This window comes from Neophocaena asiaeorientalis, unplaced genomic scaffold, assembly GCF_003031525.2.
Source record: "Neophocaena asiaeorientalis asiaeorientalis breed wild unplaced genomic scaffold, Neophocaena_asiaeorientalis_V1.1 scaffold226, whole genome shotgun sequence".
In the NCBI taxonomy this organism is placed as follows: Eukaryota; Metazoa; Chordata; class Mammalia; order Artiodactyla; family Phocoenidae; genus Neophocaena; species Neophocaena asiaeorientalis.
In genome coordinates this window covers 12526642-12551311 of record NW_020173037.1, presented here as the reverse complement: position 1 = coordinate 12551311, position 24670 = coordinate 12526642, and the positions used below count along the sequence as shown (strand labels likewise).

Sequence of the window (24670 nt, the reverse complement as noted above, 5' to 3'; positions counted from 1 at the left end):
CCTGGCAAAAAACTGGCATTACAAAGAAACAAAAATAGAAATGGAGCTTGTTCTCATTTTATAATCAATGAGAATGTACACAGAAATCAACATTACGTCTGATCTAGTATACTGAACCTCTAACTTTCAGGAAAATAGAAATAGTCTTTAGAGTAAAGTTAATTTATTTATAGATATGTTTCTCAGCATAAGAAAGTTTAAAAAATTAATCTACTAGTCCACTTTAATTCAGGATCACCTTCAAGGTTTCCATTTTTATTTCCCATGGTTTTTAGCCTGTCCCAAATCACAGCCTCTCCATTCTTGAGTCTAGATGGTTGCATTAGGACAAATCCATAGTCAAGGCAACAGAATGGATCAGAACAGTGAACAACATATTCCAACAATTTGGGATCTAGTGTTGATAGAGCCACACAGTAGCTCTGAACTTGTAAAGATGTGCAACCTAGCTAGATCACCATGTAAATAAATTCTATGCATATATTTTAATGGTATTCTTTGTAATTTTCTGCTCTGAACGAAGCACTGTAGAAATCTAAATTATTCTTTGGTATCAAAGCAGACACACTGTCACATGTGTGTCTGCGGTAATCTGTACTTAAAGCTATTCCATTCTGAAACTGGTTTTCTTGTCCCGGACCGAATCTTAGTATTAAAGGCACAGAAACACAGAGCTCTAAGGGACCTCATCAATCAGAAGCATCCATCTGTTCCCTTAACTTTAGTATCAATTCAGAAGAGATCTGAAATCTAGAGTTTACCGATGTATCCTACAGAGATGAAAAAGTGAAACATTCCTGAATCCGTGTCAAATCGGTTTTACTCTTCCCAAGTGAGAATCCTGAGGCAGTTGACGGTCACGGTCCTGGAGAGCAGTTTCGCGCAGCTGGTAATTAGAGTCGAGCGCAGCAGGTGGAAACAGTGCGGCTGAGCGCGGGCCACGCGGGTGTTTCCGCGCCCCCTGGAGCGGAAGGGGCTGCGCACCCACCTACGGGATCTCCAGAAAGTCGGAGCAGCTGCTGCACCGTAGCCAGGAGTCCCGTTCACTCGGTGGGAGTAGCGGCCCCGGGCAAGCTCCAAAGCGCAGCCACCCGGAGGAGGCCAAAGAACCGGGCGCGGCGCCGCAGGACGCCCGCCACGCCCCACGCCGCCCTGCAGGCGAACGCGGGAGGCGACGAGGCCCTGCCGGGCCACCGTAGCGCTGCGGCTCGAGCTGCTCCTCCCGCGCCGCCCTCCGCCCCCTGCCTCCCGGCGCCGCGGCAGCTCTGGGCAGCCAAGACCGCCGCCGCCGCCGCCGCCGCTTCCTCCTCTGCAGCCGTTCGGCCGCTGCGTGACGCGTCGTTTCCTCCCAATATGGCGGCCGGGGCAGGTCGGCGGTGATGGAGGCCAGTCCGCGGCCACGGCGGGTGCTAATCCCCACAGTAGCCAGGGCAGCCCTGCTCTCTCCGGGCCTCTAAGCCGCCGCCTCGTCCCTTGGCCCCCGGGCTGACGGCCACCGGGCTGGGCTCCCTCTCCGCCCCCCGGGCCGGAGGGGCGAGTGAGGGGGGTGGCCGGGAAGCGACCCCCGGGCCGGGAGAACCGGAGGTCCCACGGGCGCGGCCCTCCAGGGGCGGCCCCTCGTGGGGCGGCGAAGACCTCTGCGCCCCTCACCCGCACCGGAGCCGGCCCGGCTCGCTCGCTCCTTCCTGATCTAGCGGCTGCCCTCCACGCCTCCTCTCCCCCACCTCCACCCCCTCTCCTTTCTCTCGGTTCTTCCTCCTCCTTCCCCCGCCCCCCCCTTCCAGCCGCTGGGAGCCGCGGGTCGGACGAGCCGCCGCCTCCTTCTCTGCGTCCATGTATGAGGGGAAGAAGACGAAGAACATGTTTCTGACCCGGGCCCTGGAGAAGATTTTGGCCGACAAGGAAGTGAAGAAGGCGCATCACTCCCAGCTGCGCAAAGCGTGCGAGGTGGCGTTAGGTGAGCAGGGAGGGGGCCCGAGGGATGGGGGAGGGTACCGCGGGGTGGGGGGTGGGGGTCGCCGGGCGCTCGCCCTGGGCCGGCGCCGCTGACCTCGGGAAGCCCTGGCGAAGCTCTGGGCTGCCTGGCTGGAGTTGACAGTAACTCGGCTAGATGTGGGGCAGAGGCAGGGTGGAGGAGGAAGGGCAGTTCGCTGGGCTCAGGGAACGCGGCAGGGCTCGGGGTCGGCTTGAGAACATGGGAAGATTTTGTTGGTGGACCGTGCGGTGCGGACAGGATATCACCCTTTGTGATGAAGCAGAAGGAGTTGTCGTTTATTCGCTTGGAAAATTGAGGTGGAGCTGATTTGTCGAGATTGGGCGTGGGAAGGGTTCCGTATTGTAATTTCAATAACTTTTCGTTTGGTGTGGTACTTTGGGAAGAAAGGCTGAAGTTGTTCCCTTGTTGACAGTCTTGAGAAGGGGTTTGCGGGAGGTGCCGCCTGTTCTGACATCTCTCCGCTTCCGCCACGGGAAAAACAGCGAGTAATGTTGTATCCGACTGGGCTGACCTGGAAGAACAAGACCTAAGGTTAAGGGGAGGGGGTGATGAGATACAAGCGGGGAAGGAAAGGACCTTTAGATACGTTGGCTTTAGTGACAAGGAAGGGAGGGTTTGAAACAGGGAGAATGAAGAAGACAATGACACCCACCAGCCACATGTCTGGCCTGTGGCAGCTGCTCTCAAGCTTGAGTTGTGATTTATAGTTCAGACGAAAGAGATATAGTGTCATGAAGCCCCTAGCAGGGTAAATCCAGACAATACCTACGGCGAGGACAGGCAGATGAAGAATTGTTAAAGGGGGACCACTGATGGATCTGTTGCATCCATCAAGGACGAAATCGTTTAAGGAGAGACCAGGACGTTAAACACAAAGATGAATTCCTAATGCTTGCACTTCATTTTGTAGCACTGGAAATAGATTACATCAAATTGACTTGAGAAAACGAAGCTTGTTAAGTGGGCTTTGGAAAACATTCTTGAAGGGGAAGAAAATCCAGAATAACTTGGATATATGCTAAAGTAAAGGGTCAAGACAGCTTTAAAGGAACTTTGCCTTTTAATTTTTAAAATAGAAGACTTTATAACTTGCTATAATAAGTTATACTGTTTTTTCCTTCTTTTTTGGATCTATTGAAGAAATTATATTAAAATTTTTTTGAATTTTATGTATAATGAGTTTAAGTTTAGTTTTTTTACCCTTCATTGATCACAGGTTCACCTTTTGTTATTCTTGAAGCTAGCGAAAGACTGTTTCAGGTGTATGAGAGGATGTTGTACAGAAGTAAAAATTGAATTATATCTGGGTCCTGAAAGGAATAATTATTAACTTGGGGCAGGATGAGGGAAGGAGTGATCTTTGGAATTTTTAAAACAATTGTTATGTGTAGGTTTATGAATAACTTGCTGGTTAAAGAACTTAAGAGTTCAAACAAAAGTTTTAGTTTTTGAGACCAGATTTTCTGTATTAAAATATACTTTTAATATACTAATGATAAGTATTAGACTGAGGAAATGGAGTGTGGTGTGTGTGTGTGTGTGTGTCTATGTCTGTCTATCTATCTATATATTTTTTCCGTCTCCAAAATGCTAATGTAAGTATATTTAAATGGAGAGATCACTGGAATGAGAATCTGGGATCCTGGGTTTAAATCACAGTTCTGTTACATTGCAGTATAGTCAAGTCTCTGGGCCTTAGTTTCCTTCTCTGTAAAATTAGGATGTTGAACTTTGATTGTAAGGTTACGTCCCCTCTAATGTGCCATGAATGTGAGCACACCATTCTCTTAAGTTGTGCATTGAGAGTATTCCTGCCACTCTTGATTGGCATCTTGAGAGGGCTTAGCTTGATCCTTGCTGTTCCTAGACATAGGGACTACTTGGTAGTGTGTGTGCCAACTGTACCAAGATTGTCTGTTTTAGATTTTCCCACTCTTTACTTTTTTGCCCCTTCCATATAGTTAGCAGAAGTTTATTATGAGGAATGTGTCTATCCAGGCAGGGACTAGGCACCAGAGTACTTTCTTTACTTGAGATGTTTAGGGCTTTTTCCCCACATTTCGTAGTTACATTTAGTCTCCTACAAAATCTCATTGAGCAATCTCATGGTAGTTAATCCCTGATGACCTTTGTTTCTTCCCTTCTAGTCATATATCTACATTATCACCCAAACATAATTTCATAGGGATAACCCTTTTCATCTTTGCAGAAAGTATAATGTCTTATAGTAGATGGTATCCCCAAATGTATCCCTGGAAACTATTATAGACCTCCCTTTTCCTCTTCACTGTTGAGACCTGGGCCAAGCCCACTTTGTTCTGTTGATAATCTATATGGCTGTCAAGCTGGATGGGAAAGTAAGCTGGAATGGCCTGGTTGGGTCATCCCTGCTCTCTAGCTTATGAGTGGGAAGGAGTTGGCTAGAAGTGGTAGAGAGGTGGGTGTTGTTATAACCCTTCTAAATATACTTTGTAAATGACCCTTCTAAATATACCTGTCTGCATTTATTCCCTGCACCTCCTCCCTACATTTTTATTGAGCACCTACCATGTGGCTGAAGGGAGATAGAGGGTAAACAAGAAAATATATAGTATTTTTATATCCAGACTTTTAATCCTTTTGTGTTTTAAAAATCATTTTCTGGGTGTGTGAGTAGATTTCAGACCACTGGTATTCAAAATTAATTCAGTTACCTTTTAACAAAATGGCCTATTATAAATCAGTTTTCTGTAAATTATACTCATGAAATTACAGTTCATCTCATATTCTTAAGAAAACTATTTTTTTTGTTAAAGTATAGCTCTTAGGAAACCTTATCTAGATTAGGGGGGATTTTACTTTATTAAAACAAAGCCCAATTTCAAAAGCACCACATAAAGGAACTCTGTTTTTCACAAAAAGAAAAATAATGAAACCTTAAAAGCAGATTATTGAAAACGTTTGTTAAATTATCATACATTTCAGACTTTATTTTGAAGTAAAGAATGGTTTAAAAAAAAAAAAGAAAGAAAGAAAAGAAAACCCCTCACACCTATCATTGTGAAGTCCACAGGCCCAGGAACAGCTCCAGGTTGCCCTCTCTTGGTATCTGCCCCACTACAGCTCTCTGCAGCAACCACTGAACTGCAGAGTGAGGGCCTCTGGGCTGCCCTAGCTTAGCTTGATCCATTCCTGCTGTCTAGAATCCTGAATTAAAAATAGTCTGGCCATCTGCTGGCAGATGAGACAACAGCTGAGCTATTTTTAGTTTTAAAGAATTTAGGATTGTTGAGGGATTGGGCTTGAAGGTAGCATTGTTTGTCTCACTGGGAGGGGAGGGTGCAGTTGGGCCATATTCAATCAGGCCTCTTAAGTTTCAAGAGTTTCTTTGATGTTAGGGCTATGACTAGTTCAACTTTTGCCTCTAACATCAGATATATATGAAGATATCCTGCAGATGTTAGGATGAATGAGTTCAAGGTTGGAAACTGGCACTGATAGAGAATAGGAGTGAAAGGGGTGACCAGAAGAAGGTTTTAGAGGCAAGGGAGGCATGTAGAGGCAGAGATAAGGGTGGGTTCCCTGCAGAGATATGGGAGAATGATTGAGAAAAAGGGGAATTGTTAGGGAAGTAATTTTTGCATCAGACAGGGTGTGAATTTGTGTTCATCATGTTCTAAAGTGATTCTACTGTTTTACTTTTTTTATATAAGTCTGTTATCTATACTTAGTCTCCTCCAGAAATGTAAATAAAATATTTAGGCTAAAAACTTAACAGAACTTGCTTCCTTCTGCTCCTCCAATCTCACCCTTGTTTTGGTTACTGGTGTTATAAAAAGATTGTATGAGTGGAGGAGAAATTATTTAAGTGCTTTTTTTGACCCCGGTTTTATGCTCCTTCTGGTAATATTACTAATTTTTGTCACTCTTGACCATTTACCAGAAAAAAAAAAAGACTCTCAAATAATGCCCTGCCAACAATTAATTATTTTAATTATAATTTAAAACCATTAACAAGTTTCTTTTTAAACCTTCCTTGATATCTAAAGTAAAAGGTGTTTTCAGTAAGTCAGGCTGCTGGAATTTTTTTTTTTTTTTTTTGCGGTACGCGGGCCTCTCACTGTTGTGGTCTCTCCCGTTGCAGAGCACAGGCTCCGGACGCGCTGGCTCAGCGGCCATGGCTCACGGGCCCAGCCGCTCCGCGGCATGTGGGATCTTCCCGGACCGGGGCAGGAACCCGTGTCCCCTGCATTGGCAGGCGGACTCTCAACCACTGCGCCACCAGGGAAGCCCTGGAATTTTTGAGATAGCTAGGAAAGGAGGGTGTAATGAATGAAATGACTGAAAGATTCTGTTAGGTTTGAGTTAAAAAAATAAGTTTGGGTATACTCTTTTCCATTGTGGAGATTTATACACATTACCATAATTAAGATTCTGAAGAGTGTTCTGTGAAAAAGAAAGTGCTCAGTTTTGCTTAACGAAGTTTTTCCTAAATTTATTTGACCCTTTTCAGTGTCTGTTAACACCTAGGAAACATTGTTCCTTGGAATTTACTTTGGGACACTGTTCAAAGAAAAGACAGACAAAGCAGTTACAATAGCCCTAACTACTGATGAAACCATTCTTGAGAAGAGTCATTGTGTTTTTGGAAAGCAAGAGCCCTGTTGACAGTGTGGGAAAGAGAAAGTCAGAAATGAGGTGTAGTTGGACAGAGTGGTATCAAGCTCAGAGCACTGCTCTCTCGCTCTTGCTTTCCCATCCCGTCTAATGGCAGGCAACCGCTTGTCTCTCCTGATGGTGTTTAAGTTTAGAGAAACTTCTGTTGGTAATTGTTTTGTGAATGGGAAGTAATTGGGGGGATTATTTGTTAGAGTATTCCTCACAAAATGGAGGAGGGTATATCTGAAAAAGGAAAATACATGAACAAATTATTGTTGCCTTTCAAAATTAGGTATATTCTTCATTCAGATACTTGTTGAACTAGTATGTGCCAGATACTGTTTCAGCATTGGGCATGTAACAGTGAGACAAATATGCTTTCATGGAACTTACTTTCTAGTTTGTTGAGGCTGACAATAAAAAGCAAACTAATATACTGTCACATTGTTATTATCTGAAGAAATAGTTCAGAAGGGTAAAGGGAGAATGACCAGGAGTGCAACTTTAGGTAGGATTGTCAGGAAAGGCCTTTCCATGATGTGACATTTCAGCAGAGAAGTGACAAAAGAGAGAGATTCAGCCTTTCAAAAACTTGGATGAAACAAATGGAACAGCAGGACAAGTGTGTGCTTGGTACCTTCCAGGACGAAAAGGAAGCTCGTGTGACTGGGGGAGAGTGACAAGCAGGGGGTAGGAAAAGAGGACAACTTTGGATTTTATTGCATCTGGAAGTCACTGGAGAGTTTTACAGGGGGTGGTGACAAAGCAGATTTACATTTTAAAAGGCTCACTTTGGCCAGAGATGTTGGTGATTTAGAGTTTGCTGGTGGTGGTGGAGGGAATGATGATTGGTTGCATTTGGAATATACTTTAAAGGAGTCGACAGGATTTGCTGATTGGTTGGTTGCATGACAACAATCATAGCCAGAGCTACAGGGTTGTTGGAGAAGGCATCCACCATGATGGGGAACACCAGGAGAGAAACAGCCTTTGGGAAAGAACTTTATACAGTAAAACATTTTCATTCAACCCTTTATATGTATTTTAGAATTTTTTTATTGATAGAATTTCCTGCTGATGTAATAGGATATTTTCAGAGAAAAGGACACAATTTAAATGATAGGACACATTCTACTGAGAAGGCACAAAACAATTTCAAATTTGAGTTGTCAGTTTTTTTTTTCCAGTGAGGTTTTTTTCCTGAGAATGAGCCTTTCACATAGTTTCAATTACAGTAAACAATTGATCTGGTCCGTTACTGGGATAGGATCTTTGCAAATATTATTAATTAAGGATCTCGAGATGAAATCATCTTGGATTTAAGGGTAGGTCCTAAATCCAGTGCCTGGTGTGTTATATGTAGAGAAAGGGACACAGACACACAAAGAAAGCAAGCCAGGTGAAAATGGAGGCAGGCAGAAACTGGAGTTATGTTGCCATAAGCCAAGAAACACCAGGTGTCACCAGAACCTAGGACAGGGCAAGGAAGGAGTCTTCCCTGGAGCCTTCAGTGGTAGTATGGCTCTAACACCTTGAATCCAGACTTCCGGCCACCAGATCTGTGAGAGACTGAATTTCTAATGTTTTAAACCACCGTGTTTGTGGTAGTTTTTTGAAGCAGCCCTAGGAAACTAGTAACAGTTCCCTTCATCTTAACTTTTCAGACCCAGTTTGATATATCTGAGCTTCCATTGTTAGAGCACAGCATCATATACTTGAACAGTGGGGGTTGTGGGGCACCCACCCTCTCAGCAGCTGAAAATCCAAGCATTAACTTTACAGCCGGCCCCCATCATCAGTGGTTCTGCATCCTTGGATTCAGCCAGTCTTGGATCATGTAGTACCGTAGCATTTATTAAAGAAAATCCGCATGTAAGTGGACCACTGCAGTTCAAACCCATGTTCTTCAAGTGTCAACTATACATGTTTAAACAGTCAAATACTGTCTTTGGCTGGTCTCTGTTTCATAAATGTAGAAAGAAGTTATTCTGAGGCTTTAGTGTTCATGAATCTTGAGAAATCTCTTTAAAAAAAGAGTCTGGGGCCCAAGTATGTAAAAGGTTTGTGTTCCACTTTTGATACTTTTGTCTTGCTTAGATTAAGACTTGATACAACATGAGTCTAAGAGCCTATGTTATCTTCTCATTCAGGCAAGGTTGTGAAAAACAATTTTTAAAGTTTTTCATATCATAGTATTACCTCTGGAATTACATTTAGAAAAGTCCATGTGAGACAGTTCATTTTTCTCTCTCAACTTGAATCCAACAAGGTATACAGTGAGAATTTACTAATCAGCTGTTTAATAACCCTCATCTTTGTATACCTTGCTGAGAAATTAAATAATAAATATATAAGCAAACAAAGTAGGTATCATGAAAACCAAGCACTATGTATTTAGAGGAGAGTCCTTGTGCCTTTACTCAGTTTAATTTTAATTACACATAAGTCCAATAAATTTGGCAGTTTATTTTTTTAAATAAACAAATCCTTTTCTTCAGACCATTTTCAAAAGTAAAACTAGGGAGAAAAATCACCCATGACAGTGGAGATAACCAGTGTACCTTTGTAAAAAAATTTATTGAAATTATAGTTTACAGTCTATAAAATATGCCCATTTTAAATGTAATAATTTTTACTGAGTTTCACTGAGTTGTGCAGCCATCACCATAATCCAGTTTTAGAACATTTCCATCACCCCAGTAAGAGCCCTAGTGCCCATTTACAGTTAACTCCTGTTGCCGTACCCAGCTCCAGGCATCCACTAATCTACTTTCTGTGTCTTTATTTGCCTTTTCTGGACATTTCATATAACTATACGTCATACAAGTGTGGTCTATTGTGTCTGACTTCACTCAGCATAATGTTTTTGAGGTTCATTCATGTTGTAGCATGTACCAATATTTCATTTCTTTTTATTGCTGAATAGTATCCCATAATGTGGATTTGCCATATTTTGCTTATTCACAGTTGATAGGCATTTGGGTTGAATGAACAGTGCTGCTATGAATATTTGTGTAGAAGTCTTTATGTGGGCCTAATTTTTTATTTCTTATGGAAACCTAGGAGTGGAATTCCTGGGTCATATGATAACTTTTCAGGCTCAGTAATTGTGGCTCACGGGCCCAGTCGCTCCAAGGCATGTGGGATCCTCCCAGACCAGGGCTCGAACCCGTGTCCCCTGCATTGGCAGGCAGATTCTCAACCACTGCGCCACCAGGGAAGCCCTTGTTTAACTTTTTAAGAAACTAAGTTGTTTTCCAAAGTGGCGGCACCATTTGGGTTTCTCATACATCCTTGCTGGTCAGCATTTGTTATTGTCTGTGTTTTTGGTTTTAGCCATTGTAGTTAATAGGAAGTGTTATTTCATTGAAACACTGTTAGCTTTTTGAAGCATTTTTTCCAGACTTTATTCTATACACATACACATGAACAGATGTATTCTTCCAAAAATTGAGCTGTTTAATTTCTGAGGCAATAATAGGAAAAGGAAAAACTAACATTTATTGAATGTTTACTGTATTTGAAGTTCCTTGCCAATTAAATACTTCATTGGCTATATCTCAATTAGTTGTCAAAACAACCCAATGTGCTTAGGTGCTATTATTCTCTGCATTTTGCAAATGAAGGAACTGAGGTTTAGAGCTGTGTTTCGCAGTGTTGGAATATGCCTTTTGGCTTAATTTGGCTGTCCTGAACTGCATCCTTAATCACAAAACTGTTTACAAGTAACAAATTACAAAACAGGCAACGAGGGCGTCCATAGAAAGAAAGGTACTGCTAAGGAAAGACAAAGGGCAAAATACATAATAGACAAAGAAATAGTCAACCAACAGCAATATATGAAAATATTGCTCTGTACACTTCCGTGAGTCTTGAGGGTGTTTATGTGCGCTCATAATGGCATCCCTGAGTCCATCATGTGAAAGATCATTTTATTCTGTGTTTTGCCTAAAAAGTCAGGCAGATTCATGTGTATTTTTCTGTGTCTTTCTAAGATTTTTAACAAAATTTTAAACTAAGATTTTTATTTGAGCCATTTGGAAAATTCAACTGTCGTGTGACTCCCAAGGATTCTGGATAGGCTAGCTTTTATTGTGCTTGTACTCCTAAACCTTTAAAAATACTCTCACTTGCTTTCTATCTTAGTATTTATAGCATTTCAAATCATTTTAAGAATTGAAATAAAAACCAAATCTTATTAAAATGTCATCTTATGGGAAATTACAAATAAGACTTTACCTAAAAATAACTGGTGGTATATCTCAGTGGCTTCTTTTACAAGTATATAAATGTAATTATTGTGTAATTGTCATAATTTTCAGTTGTGTGGTCTCATTATTGTGTCATATGCATTTTTTATATGTTGTATCTATGTACCTTCCTATCTAGCATTTTAATAAGGTGTCATTTGTTTAAATGTTTCTGAGTTTAGGAGCATTTACATTTAAATTTTGCTGCACAGATTTTTCTTTTATTAATCCCTGCAAAATTCATTGAGTGTTATGTATGCAGAATTATTTAAACCTTAAGATGGAGCTTACTGGGTTAGAGTATGGTCATTTACGGTTCTCTTTCCTTAGGCAAAATGGCCATAAATACACCTGTGCTGGGTGCAGGTGTACAGCACAGTATGAGGAAAATAAGCATATTCACTCTCTTTAGATTATTGGTTTTGATCCCTTTTTAATGTAACCATTCTTTTTCATCGTTCCTTTGCACTTCTTTTCTTTTCTGTTCTAAAAGTAGGAATCAAATACATAAAAACTACCCTTTATAGTTACGATAGATATACTTTTGTTTTCTGTAAATCTTATTGATTTTTTCATACTTTTTTTCCTTCAGATTTATTAGGGTATAATGTGTTATGTATTTAATAAGTTCACTTTCTTTCAGAATTGATAGTCAGGTGTTGAAAAGCAAGTAAGTTAAAAATGTGTTTTATCACATCTTATTTCATCAGTCCTTCTGTTTATTGCTTTAACATTGTATCAAATAGGATTGACTAGTGCTCATTGCCTCTTACATATTTTTTTGTAATGTTGCTTGATTCTTTCTCCAAATAATTTTAGGATTTTCTTTTATATTCTCTAATGCTTTCTTTTATAGTCTCTTAGCAACTTATTCACATAATACTTAATCGGCATTTCTCACCTTATATTCTTATATATCAGATACAAAGTGGTGTAGTTGGGAATAAGTTGATAGTTTTGTTTCATCAATTTTGTTGAGTTAATTCTTACATGATGGTTGAGAATGTGTTTAATGAAGTGGTAATCAAAAACTTATGTGTAATTTCTAATGTACTTGTATCTTTAGAAATGAAAATGGAACACATGCATCTTATAGTAATAGTGAAGAATAGGAGTAAGGTTTAGTATGTTTGATACCAGTTAATAATTAAGTTAACAATTAATTGTTAATAATTTTAGCTTTTAAAGTATATACCAGTTCCGAAATGGGTATTTTATAATGATTAGAGAACAGAAGTTTTATAGTGAATGCTAACTGTGTCTACAGATATTTTGCCAGAAGAGACATGGACAGAAATTAAATGTATCAATGCATTATCAAAACGTACTTTTTTCCTAAATGCAGTGATGAATCCATGTGTTTGAATATATGAAGTGAAAGTATTTTATTCTCTCTGTTCCCACACCCAACCCCCATTTTTATGGCTATTGGAAAAGAATGGCTAATTAGAAGGAAAGGTGCTTTTGTTAGTAATATGTAGCATATGCTTCCCTAAAAAGTCAACGAATATGCCAAATTGTACTGTATCAAGCTTTTTTATGTGGTTATATCTTCTTGAGTTGTTTTCCTCTTGAAACAGTTAAAACAAAGATTGTTTCAGTTCTTTAATTTTCTTTTACATTTCAAAAAGCACACTTGATTAGGTGATCAATATACCCCAATCTGGTTCCCTATAAAAAAGTTGGGCATTCAAATCATAACCATTATAATTCTTTTTGTTTGGTTGTTTTTTCTTGTTTTGAATGAAAAATGTACTTTTTTCTGTTTTATTACTAAATTAAAATTATATTTATGATACTGAACAGTTTTAGATTTTATGTCAAATTGAATATCTCTTGATTTTTTTTTTTTTAATACTGCCCCAAATGGTTTCTACTGATTTGGTCTTATTGAAGTTTTCTATTTTTGACATTTCTTAAGGTTATATAATTCATTAATAACAAACAAGGAGCTTTGTTTGATTTTGCCATTTATGCATGCCTACTGCTATTCTGTGTAATAAAAATATCTATCTCTCACTAGTTTGCTTGACTAAAACTTCTTAATGTAAAGATTTTAGTGATTCAGTAAATTAATGTCCCCAAATATCTTGTCTAGGATAGTCACTGTTAATAATTTGGCTTTCCAGAAGATGGGTAAGCAAATGAAAATCTTTGAGTTTGGACATTAAATGTCAAGAAATGTTTGCTTTTCCTCAGTTTTTCCATTTTTAAAAAGTTTTAATCTTTATCCTGAATTTTTCCTTTAAAAAATTATCATAATATTTCAGTTCCCTTTTTTTGGGGAACCATTCCTTTTTTGTTCATTTCCTAACCCTACCTAATTCTCCTTATTTCCCTTCCTTTCTCCTTTTCAAACCCTCAGAATCTTTGTCAGCATTGATGTATGAAAACATTCTTGATTCATAAAGAAATATTTTAAAGGAATGGAGATGATTTTAAAATAATCAGTGGGTAACCTGACATCTGGTTAACAACCCTTGATGTGATCTCCCAAATGACCACTAACTTGCAGAAATGGAGGAAAATATACTACGTTGTGGAAAATCATAATGATGGCAGTCTGTCACTATACCCAGGAGGAAAGAGCAAAGCTAAAAGAATGAGAGAAAAGAGGCAGATATGGAGGTCAAAAAACAAAACTATTCCACATGGATAATTCTTTTTCCTAAACATAAAACAAGAAAATTAAAAATTGTGAACAAAGCAATAATCAAAGACATACTGAAGAAAACTTCTACACTGAAAAACACCTGTGTATGAAAACAGCTATATTCCAGGAAGAAAAAAAACCTCAATGTGTAAAGAGACTCATACAAGTCTCAGTTTAGCAATATTATTTTAAATTAAAGATTTAAAAAAATGCCGTGATTTTCTAGGCAGAGAAAATAAGCTTCCAAAGAAGGAATTGTAAGTGTTTGTTAAGATTGCAAGTTCAGCCTAGGTAAACCTAAGTAATAGGAATTAAATCATAGAACAGCAACTGAGCTAGTAAACTCAGACATACTGTTTTACATGTTTGTTTTTATAAAATTTGTGCCTTACTCCACCTTTCTTTCTATTTTGTAAATTTATTTTTTATTTTTGGCTGTGTTGGGTCTTCGTTGCTGCGCATGGGCTTCCGCTAGTTGCGACGAGCAGGGGCTACTCTTCATTGCAGTGCGCGGGCTTCTCATTGCGGTGGCTTCTCTTTGTTGCAGAGCACAGGCTCTAGGCGCGTGGGCTTCAGTAGTTGCGGCACACGGGCTTCAGTAGTTGTGGCTCGCAGGCTCTAGAGCACAGGCTCAGTAGTTGTGGCACACGGAATTAGTTGCTCCACAGCATGTGAGATCTTCCCGGACCAGGGATCGAACCCGTGTCCCCTGCATTGTCAGCCAGATTTTTAACCACTGCACCACCAGGAAAGTCCCTCTCTTTCTTTTTTTTTCCCTCTCCTTCCTGTTTCCTTCATCTATCCACTCCTTTCTCTCATTCCCTTTATCTCAAATTCTACTTCTAAAAAATTGTTAGAAAATAACGATATATGTTGTGAAGGTAGATGTACAAATTTATTCAGCATTGTGCTTTTTTTAAAAAAACTTTTTATTGGCATATAGCGTATGGTACAATGTGTTGGTTTCTGCTGTACAGCAAAGTAACTCAGTTATGCGTATACATATATCACACTTCTTAAAAAAAAATTCTTTTGCCGTATAGGTCATTACAGAGTATTGAGTAGAGTCCCGTGTCCTAATACAGTAGGTCCTTATTTGTTGTTTTATATATAGTAGTATGTATGTGTCAATCCCAATCTCCCAATTTATCCCTCCCCCGGTAATCATAAGCTTGTTTTTTTAACATCTGTGACTCTTATTTCTGTTTTGTAAATTAGTTCATATGTACCATTTTTTTAGATTCTACATATAAGTGATATCATATGATATTTGTCTTTCTCTGAATTACTCAGCATGACAATCTCTAGGTCCATCCATGTCGCTGCAAATGGCATCATTTCGTTCTTTTTTATGGATGATATTCCATTGCATATATATACCACATCTTTATCCGTTCAGCCATTGATGGACATTTAGGTTGCTTCCATGTCCTGACTTTTGTAAATAGTACTGCAATGATTGTTGGGGTGCATGTATCTTTTCAAATTATGGTTTTCTCTAGATATATGCCCAGGAGTGGGATTGCTGGATCATATGGTAGCTATATTTTTAGTTTCTTAAGGGACCTCCATACTGTTCTCTATAGTGGCTGTACAAATTTACATTCCCACCAACTATGTAGGAGGGTTTCTTTTTCTCCATGCCCTCTCCAGCATTTATTGTTCGTAGAATTTTTGATGATGGTCATTCTGACTGGTGTGAGGTGATACCTCATAGTAGTTTTTTTTTTCTTACATCTTTATTTGAATATAATTGCTTTACAATGTTGTGTTAGTTTCTGCTGTGTAACAAAGTGAATCATCTATATATACACATATATCCCCATATCCCCTCCCTCTTACGTCTCCCTGCCACCCTCCCTATCCCACCCCTCTAGGTGGTCACAAAGCACGGAGCTGATCTCCCTGTGCTATGCAGCTGCTTCCCACCAGCCGTCCATTCTACATTTGGTAGTGTGTATATGTCCATGCCACTCTCTCACTTTGTCCCAGCTTACCCTTCCCCCTCCCCCTGTCCTCAAGTCCATTCTCTATGTCTGCGTCTTTATTGCTGTCCTGCCCCTAGGTTCTTCAGAACCATTTTTTTTTCTAGATTCTATATATATGTGTTAGCATACGGTATTTGTTTTGCTCTTTCTGACTTACTTCACTCTGTATGACAGACTCTAGGTCCATCCACCTCACTACAAATAACTCAATTTCATTTCTTTTTATGGCTGAGTAATATTCCATTGTATATATGTGCCACATCTTCTTTATCCATTCATCTGTCGATGGACACTTAGGTTGCTTCCGTGTCCTGGCTATTGTAAATGGAGCTGTAATGAACATTGTGGTACATGACTCTTTATGAATTATGGTTTTCTCAGGGTATATGCCCAGTAATGGGATTGCTGGGTTGTATGGTAGTTCTAGTTTTAGATTTTTAAGGACCCTCCATACTGTTCTCCACAGTGGCTGTAGCAATTTACATTCCCACCAACAGTACAAGAGGGTTCCCTTATCTCCACACCCTCTCCAGCATTTATTGTTTGTAGATTTTTTCATGATGGCCGTTCTGACCGGTATGAGGTGATACCTCATTGTAGTTTTGATTCCCATTTCTCTAATGATTAGTGGTGCTGAGCATCCTTTCATGTGCTTTTTGGCCATCTGTATGTCTTCTTTGGAGAAATGTCTGTTTGCTCTTCTGCCCATTTTTGGATTGGGTTGTTTGTTTTTTTGATATGGAGCTGCATGAACTTTTTGCACATTTTGGAGATTAATGCCTTGTCGGTCACATCGTTTGCAAATATATTCTCCCGTTCTGTGGGTTGTCTTTTAATTTTGTTTATGGTCGCTTTTGCTGTGCAAAAGCTTTTAAGTTTAATTAGGTCCCATTTGTTTATTTTTTTTTTTTATTTTCATTACTCTAGGAGGTAGATCAAAAAAGATCTTGCTGTGATTTATGTTAGAGAGTGTTCTGCCTATGTTTTCCTCTAAAGAGTTTTATAGTATCCAGCTTTACATTTAGGTCTTTAATCCATTTTGAACTTATTTTTGTGTATGGTGTTAGGGAGTGTTGTAATTTCATTCTTTTACATGTAGCTGTCCAGTTTTTCCAGCACCACTTACTGAAGAGACTGTCTTTTCTCCATCACATATTCTTGCCTTGTTTGTCATGGGTTAATTGACCATAGGTGTGTGGGTTCATTTCTGGACTCTGTATTCTGTTCCACTGATCTGTGTGTCTGTTTTTGTGCCAGTACCATACTGTTTTGATTACTGTAGCTTGGTAGTATAATCTGAAGTCAGGGAGCCTGATTCCTCCAGCTCTGTTTTTCTTTCTCAAGATTGCTTTGGCTATTCAGGGTCTTTTGTGTTTCCATACAAATTGTAAAATTTTTTGTTCTAATTCTGTGAAAAATGCCATTGGTAATTTGATAGGGATTGCATTGAATCTGTAGGTTGCTTTAGGTGGTGTAGTTACTTTCACAGTATTGATTCTTCCAGTCCAGGAAGATGGTATGTCTCTCCATCTGTTTGTGTCATCTTTGATATCTTTAATCAGTATCTTACAGTTTCTAGCATACAGCTTTTTTGCCTCCTTAGGTATGTTTATTCCTAGGTATTTTATTCTTTTTGATTTGATGGTAAATGAGATTGTTTCTTTAATTTCTCATTTTGATTTTTCGTTGTTTGTGTATAGGAATACAAGAGATTTCTGTGTATTAATTTTGTATCCTGCAACTTTACCAAATTGATAGGTGAGCTCTAGTAGTTTTCTGGTAGCATCTTTAGGATTTTCTATGTATAGTATCATGTCATCTGCAAACAGTGACCGTTTTACTTCTTTTCCAATTTGGATTCCCTTTATTTCTTTTTCTTCTGTGATTGCCATGGCTAGGACTTCCAAAACTATGTTGAATAAAAGTGGCTAGAGTGGACATCCTTGTCTGTTCCTGATCTTAGAGGAAATGCTTTCAGTTTTTCACTGTTTTGAATGATGTTTGCTGTGGGTTTGTCATACATGGCCTTTATTATGTTGAGGTAGGTTCTCTCTATGCCCCCTTTTTGGAGATTTTTTTATCATAAGTGGGTGTTGAATTTTGTCACAAGCTTTTCCTGCATCTGTTGAGATGATCATATGGTTTTTATTCTTCCCTTTGTTAATGTAGTGTATCACATTGATTGATTTGTATATATTGAGGAATTCTTGCATCCCTGAGATAAATCCCATTTGATCATGGTGTGTGATCCTTTTGATGTGTTGTTGGATTCTGTTTGCTAGTATTTTGTTGAGGATTTTTGTGTCTATGTTCATCAGTGATATTGGCCTGTAATTTTCTTTTTTTGTGATATCTTTGTCTGGTTTTGGTATCACGGTGATGGTGGCCTCGTAGAATGTGCTTGGGAGAGTTCCTTCCTCCACAGTTTTTTGGAAGAGTTTCAGAAGGATAGGGGTTAACTCTTCTCTAAATGTTTAGTAGAATTCACCTGTGAAGTCATCTGGTCCTGGACTTCTGTTTGTTGAAAGATTTTTAATCAGTTTCAATTTCATTACTTGTGATTGGTCTGTTCATATTTTCTATTTCTTCCCGGTTCAGTCTTGGAAAATTGTACCTTTGTAAGAATTTGTCCATTTCTTCCAGGTTGTCCATTTTATTGGCATTTAATTGCTTGTAGTAGTCTGTTATGATTCTTTGTATTTATGTGGTGTCCATTGTAACTTCTCCTTTTCCATTTCTAATTTTATTGATTTGAGTCCTCTCCCTTTTTTTCTTGATGAGTCTGGCTAAAGGTTTTTCCATTTTGTTTATCTTCTCAGAGAACCAGCTTTTAGTTTCATTGATCTTTGCTGTGGTTTTATTCATCTCTATTTCTACTCTGATCTTTATGATTTCTTTCCTTCTGCTAACTTTGGGTTTTTTTTGTTCTTCTTTCTCTAACTGCTTTAGGTGTAAGGTTAGGTTGTTTGTTGAGATGTTTCTTGTTTCTTGAGGTAGGATTGTATTGCTAGAAACTTCCTTCTTAGAACTGCTTTTGTTGCATCCCATAGGTTTTGGATCGTTGTGTTTTTGTTGTCATTTGCCTTTAGGTTTTTTTTTTTTTTTTTTTTTGCGGTACGCAGGCCTCTCACTGCTGTGGCCTCTCCTGTTGTGGAGAGGCATGTGGGATCTTCCCAGACTGGAGCACGAACCCGTGTCCCCTGCATCGGCAGGTGGACTCTCAGCCACTGTGCCACCAGGGAAGCCTGCCTTTAGGTATTTTTTGATTTCTTCAGTGATCCACTGGTTGTGTAGAAACATATTGTTTGGCCCCCATGTGTTTGTGGTTTTTATACAGTTTTTTCCTGTAATTGATTTTTTTTAACTTTTATTTTTTTAATTTTATTTATTAAATTTATTTTTTTTGGCTGCTTTGGGCGTTCGTTGCTGCATGCGGGCTTTCTCTAGTTGTGGCAAGCAGGGGCTAACACTTTGTTGCGGTGTGTGGGCATCTCATTGAGGTGGCTTCTCTTATTGTGGAGCATGGGCTCTAGGTGCGTGGGCTTCAGTAGTTGTGGCTCATGGGCTTAGTTGCTCCACGGCATGTGGGATCTTCCCAGACCAGGGATCAAACACGTGTCCCCTGCACTGGCAGGCAGATTCTTAACCACTGTGCCACTAGGGAAGTCCCCTATAATTGATTTCTAATCTCATAGCGTTGTGGTAGGAAAAGATGCTTTATATGATTTCAGTTTTCTTAAATTTACTGAGACTTCATTTGTCACCCAAGATGTGATCTATCCTGGAGAGTGTTCCATGTGCACTTGAGAAGAAAGTGTATTCTGCTACTTTGAGATGGAATGTCCTATAAATATCAATTAAGTCTATCTGGTCTAATGTGTCATTTAAGGTTTGTGTTTCCGTATTGCTTTTCTGTCTGGATGATCTGTTCCTTGCTTTAAGTGTGGTGTTAAAGTCCCCCACTATTATTGTGTTACTGTCAATTTCCCCTTTTATTGCTGTTAGCATTTGCCTTACATAAAGAGGTGCTCTTATGTTGGGTGCATATATTATATTTACAATTGTTAATGTCTTTTTCTTGGATTGAACCTTTGATCATTATGTAATGTCCTTTCTTGTCTCTTGTAACAGTCTTTATTTTAAAGTCTCTTTTGTCTGATATGAGTAATGCTACTCCAGCTTTCTGTTGATTTCCATTTGCGTGGAATTTTTTTTTTTTTTTTTTGCGCGGTACACAGGCCTCTCACTGTTGTGGCCTCTCCTGTTGCAGAGCACAGGCTCCGGACACGCAGGCTCAGTGGCCATGGCTCACGGGCCCAGCCGCTCCATGGCATGTGGGATCTTCCCGGACCGGGGCACGAACCCGTGTCCCCTGCAACGGCAGGCGGACTCTCAACCACTGCGCCACCAGGGAAGCCCTGCGTGGAATATCTTTTTCCATCCCTTCACTTTCAGTCTGTATGTGTCCCTAGGTCTGAAGTGGGTCTCTTTGTAGACAGCATATTTATGGGTCTTATTTTTGTATCCCTTCAGCCAGTCTGTGTCTCTTGGTTGGAGCATTTAATCCATTTACATTTAAGGTAATTATCGATACGTATGTTCCTGTTGCCATTTTCTCAATTGTTTTAGGTTTGTTAACATGTAGGGTTTTTTTCTTCCATTCTCTTTTGTTCTCTTCTCTAGTGGTTTGATGACCATCTTTAGTTTGTGTTTGGGTTGCATTTTATTTTTTGTGTGTGTATCTGTTGCAGTTTTTTGGTTTGCATTTCTCATGAGGTTGTGATGTAGTAGTCTATATATATACGAGGTTATTCTAAGTTTCTGGTCTCTTAATTTCAAATGCAATTCTCATTTCCTGCATTTGTACTCTCCTCTGCTCACAGTTGCTGGTTTTGCTATCATATTTGTGTGTGGATGATTTTCTACTTTTACTGTATGTTTGCCTTTACCAGTGAGCTTTCCCATTTGTGATTTTGTTGTTTCTAGTTGTAGCCTCTTCTCCCCCCTTCCACCCTGAGAAGTTCCCTTAGCATTTGTTTCAAAGCTGGTTTCGTGGTGCTGAATTCCCTTAGCTTTTACTTGTCTGTAAAGCTTTTGATTTCTGAGTCGACTCTGAATGAGAGCCTTGCTGTGTAGAGTATTCTTGGTTGTAGGTTTTCCCCTTTCATCTCTTTAAATGTATCGTGCCACTCCTTTCTGGCCTGCAGAGTTTCTGCTGAAATATCAGCTGATAACCTTATGGGGATTCCCTTGTATGTTATTTGTTGTCATTGTGCTCTTTATAATTGCTAAACACTGAGGAATGATGTGCTGGAAATATATTTATTGATACGGGAAGATGAGGGAGTAGAAAAGCAGATTATGTAATAGTATCTTTTTAGAACAAATATATGATAGTATTTTTTTTTAGAACAAATATGTACAGGTATACATAGAAAAAGTGTTGCAAATACAAGGAAATTTTGACAGATGTATTTCATTGTCTTGTAGTAGAATTACAGTAAAATATAAGGTTGTTAGAAGTGTATGTCGTTGAAGCGTCTAAGGAACTTTTCTGTAATGGAAAAATATTATCTGTTTATTTTCTTCTCCACGCCTGAGGTATTTAAATGTAGAGTAAGAGAGGGGGGGAAAATACCCCACAAAGATAAATAGTGAGCTTCATATCAAAGTAGAAAATAAAAAGGAAGAAAGAAGATTCCTGACATCTAAGATAAATCACTGAATGACAGTCACATTTATTTACCAGTAAGTCATCTAACTGAACACAGGACAATTTAAATGTGTCTTTGGTATTGCTTAGAGTATAGCTAATTATCAGTTACAAATTGATTGTACTCTGGGCTTCATCACTCATTAGGTTGTGATAACAGGGAAGACATTGTTTTGTTTTCCAGGTAAACTGTCATGTCCTGTTTCATTTTGAGTCCTCAAGATGGAGAGAGAATAACTGGTCTCAACTAGACTTTTGACTAGGAAATACTTGTAGTTTATGCCTCTGGTAGTCTATCTAAGTATTAGTTAAAATGTCTTTTTGAGAGGACCTCGTTGGTTGCTGTATCTTCCAAAACACAAAGAAAGCCTTGGTTTTCAACTCAAATGAACTCAAATTAAGGAAAGTATATAGGTTTCAGAAGATCTCATTTCCATGTATGTATCCATTGTGGCCTTGTCAGCACATTTAGAAAAGGTATGAAAAATTGCTTCAAGAGTACAGGATTTCTTGCCATCTTTAGAAAGTCCAGTAGTGTTAGCTGGCATAGACTTAGTCTTGCAAATTCTTGGGTCTACACCCTTTTTGGAGTTGGATACCAAGTTCTTTTCAGTTACAGAGAACCTGCTATTTATCAGGTATTTTCCTTCATATTTTGTGTGAGTCACAGAATAATACTGTGAGTCCTAAATGTTATTATCATCATACTTCATATTGATAAGTGCTTGCCTGCAATTGTTAAGCCAGAATTTTTGCCCATTCCATTATTACTTGATTACAGCTTGGTTAGTCTTGAGTAGATGAACTTCTGTTTTCCTTCCCTTCCTTGCCCATTGGGAAATTTTTTCTTTAAAGTCTTCTCTCATTATACCAATCCATATTTATTTGCATTTATAGTTGCTTCTTTTAAAATGCAGATAATCTTTGGGAATATTAAACATATTAGTTATTCATGCGTTGGTGCTGTCCTTAGATTTCTGGAGAGTGCTTTCTTACCTTCAATATCTACCTGAGTTTTGTCACACTGAAGGAATGAGAGATTTGACTGAATAATGGGAGAGAATGGATTAATTTTGGAACATAGGACATTACAAGTCAAACAGGACTGGGACAGGCCTGAAAGAATCTTCTTTACATAACCTAAGGGTGGCATGAGGTTGTGGATAAGAAAGAATAAATAGAAAGGTACAGAATGGTGAGGTGAGATTATAAATTATATAAAATTATATATAAATTATAAAGCACTCTTTATAATTTGATAGCTTGTTTTCTGTATTTGCCCATTAATTAGCTATTTTCTGTTAAAAAAGCAAATTAGTGCATTTTGTCTCTATGTGGCTGATGTTCTGTATATTAAATTTTGTTGTGACTCTGATTTTACCCCAAGGTTAAAAACCAATATAAAGATTTTTTAGCTTTCATTAATAAATATTTATTGAACACCTTCAGTGTGTATTAACAGTATTAGATACTGTGGATGCTAGAGATTATTCATATATTGTGCCTGCCTTCAAGGAGCTTGTAGTCTTCTTGGGGGAATAGATCGCAATAAATAGATTTTGTAAGTGATAAATAGGTGCTGTGGTAGACATATATGAACTTGGTAGAAACCCAAAGAAAGAATTGATCAGTTCTTTTCAGGAGTGGTGGCTGGGTGGGGAAATTCATCCAGGTACAGCTTTATAGAGAAATCACCTTAGACCTCAAGCTTGGAAACCACCAGATGACTGCTATAGGAGAGAACGTTATAGGTGCAATCAGTTGCTTGGGCACAGATGTAGGAGGTAGTATGGCTACACTTAGAGAACTGCAGGAAGTTCATTGACTGTAGGTTATAGTTTGATAGAGTGGATGGGGAGAGAGGTAAGTCTAGGGAAGACAGCAGGAGCGAGATTATTGAAGACCTTTTATGCTGTCCTAAGGATTTAAGACTTTCTCTTATAGAAAGTTGGATGCCAGGCAAAGGAGTGAAATGATGATGATGTATTTCAGAAAGATCCTTGTTGGCATTATGAAAAATAAATTGCTGGGATTCAGAGCTTTAGGCAGTGAGACCATTGTATCAATATTAATAGACTGTTGCCATAGCCGGGATTTGAAGAGGCAAGGGCTTAAATTTGAGGCCCAATACTGAGAGCTTAGATCTTAGTAAATCAACAGGACTTCCTAACTGTTTAGGTGTGAGAAATGAGGGAAAGTAAGGCATTTAGGATGATTCTGAGGTTTCTAATGGGGTTATTTCAGTCTGTTTGATTCATTCACCAAAAATGACAATATAAGAAAATGAGCACATTTGAGAGGAGTTGAGGAAGAAAATGGATTCAGTTAAGGTTTAAAATGATTTTGAGGTGCATATGGGGCATCTAAGTAAAGATGCTTGCTTGACAGTTGTTTATAACTTTGCTTTTTGTTTATGACAAAAGCTTAGAGAGAGCTAAGCTGTAAATAGAAGTTTAGGTGTTATCAGCATGTAGTGAACAACTTAGGTCCTTTTGGAGAAAAGGAGATATATATTAATTTGCCCAGTAAGTTTACTCTCATTTATTGCTTTTTCCAAGAAACGTTTGTTTGTGGAGTACCTAATTGTTCTAGATTTTATGCTAAGCTTGGGAAATAGAAAGATAATAGAGGATGGCCTATGCTGTTAAGGAGCAAATTGAGGGAGGTGGACACACGAAATAATTTTAAAATAACATGGTAAGTGTTGTGGTAATGATAACCAGAGGAAGGTATGGAATAGAGAAGTGTAATTACCTTAGTCTGGGAGTGCAGGGGAAGATTTCTTGGAGATGATAACTGTGTTTTCTAGAAGAATGAATGGGTATGAGCCAGGAAAAGATGGGTGGGAAGAGAATTCTGGGGAGGGAGGAGCATCATTAGCTAAGGCATGACTAGCGAATAAACATGAAATGTGGGAGGCAGTTAACCAGAAGATTGGCATTTTAAGAGTCTTAAATGTGAGGCAGGAATGGGAGGAGGTGAGGTGCATGGACAGTATTATAGGTGATGGTGAACATGGACAAAGAACTGCTGAAAGATTTTTAGTTGGGAGTGACATAGAACACATGACAGAAGCAGTCTTGAAAGGTATCTGCCAGACAATTGGTGGGTGGCATAGAATTCCAGGCAGAGGATATATTTTGAGCAAAAGCCTTGAGGTGTGAAATAGCAGATCACTTCAGGGGATTTAGAGTGTTCTTTTATTACTGAAGTGTGGAATGCAAGGGAGGGCATGCAGAGAGATGAGAGTGGTAGACAAGGACCTAATCTTGGAGAGTCTTGTGTGCCATGCTAAAGAGCTTGAACTTCATTCTGATAAAGGTCGCTCTGGCACTAATAGGGCTCAGGAATGGAGATAAGGAGTCAGTAGGCCCAATGAGAGATGAGGGCCTGACCTAAAGAAATAGAAGAATGGAGAAATCAAATTCAAGA

At 39.0% G+C, this 24670-nt stretch overlaps 1 protein-coding gene across 2 annotated transcripts in view; it reads left to right on the top strand.

Moving 5' to 3' along the window:
- The first annotated feature begins 1682 nt into the window (after positions 1-1682).
- Positions 1683-24670, top strand: part of ARFGEF1 (ARF guanine nucleotide exchange factor 1) — a 140221-nt gene continuing 117233 nt past the window's right edge. Inside the window, exon 1 of one of the 2 annotated variants that reach the window (XM_024742580.1) lies at positions 1683-1957. In XM_024742580.1, the coding sequence (XP_024598348.1) occupies positions 1834-1957 (124 nt within the window). In that variant the 5' untranslated portion in view covers positions 1683-1833. The remainder of the gene's footprint in view (positions 1958-24670) is intronic. The other variant, XM_024742581.1, reaches the window with a different exon arrangement.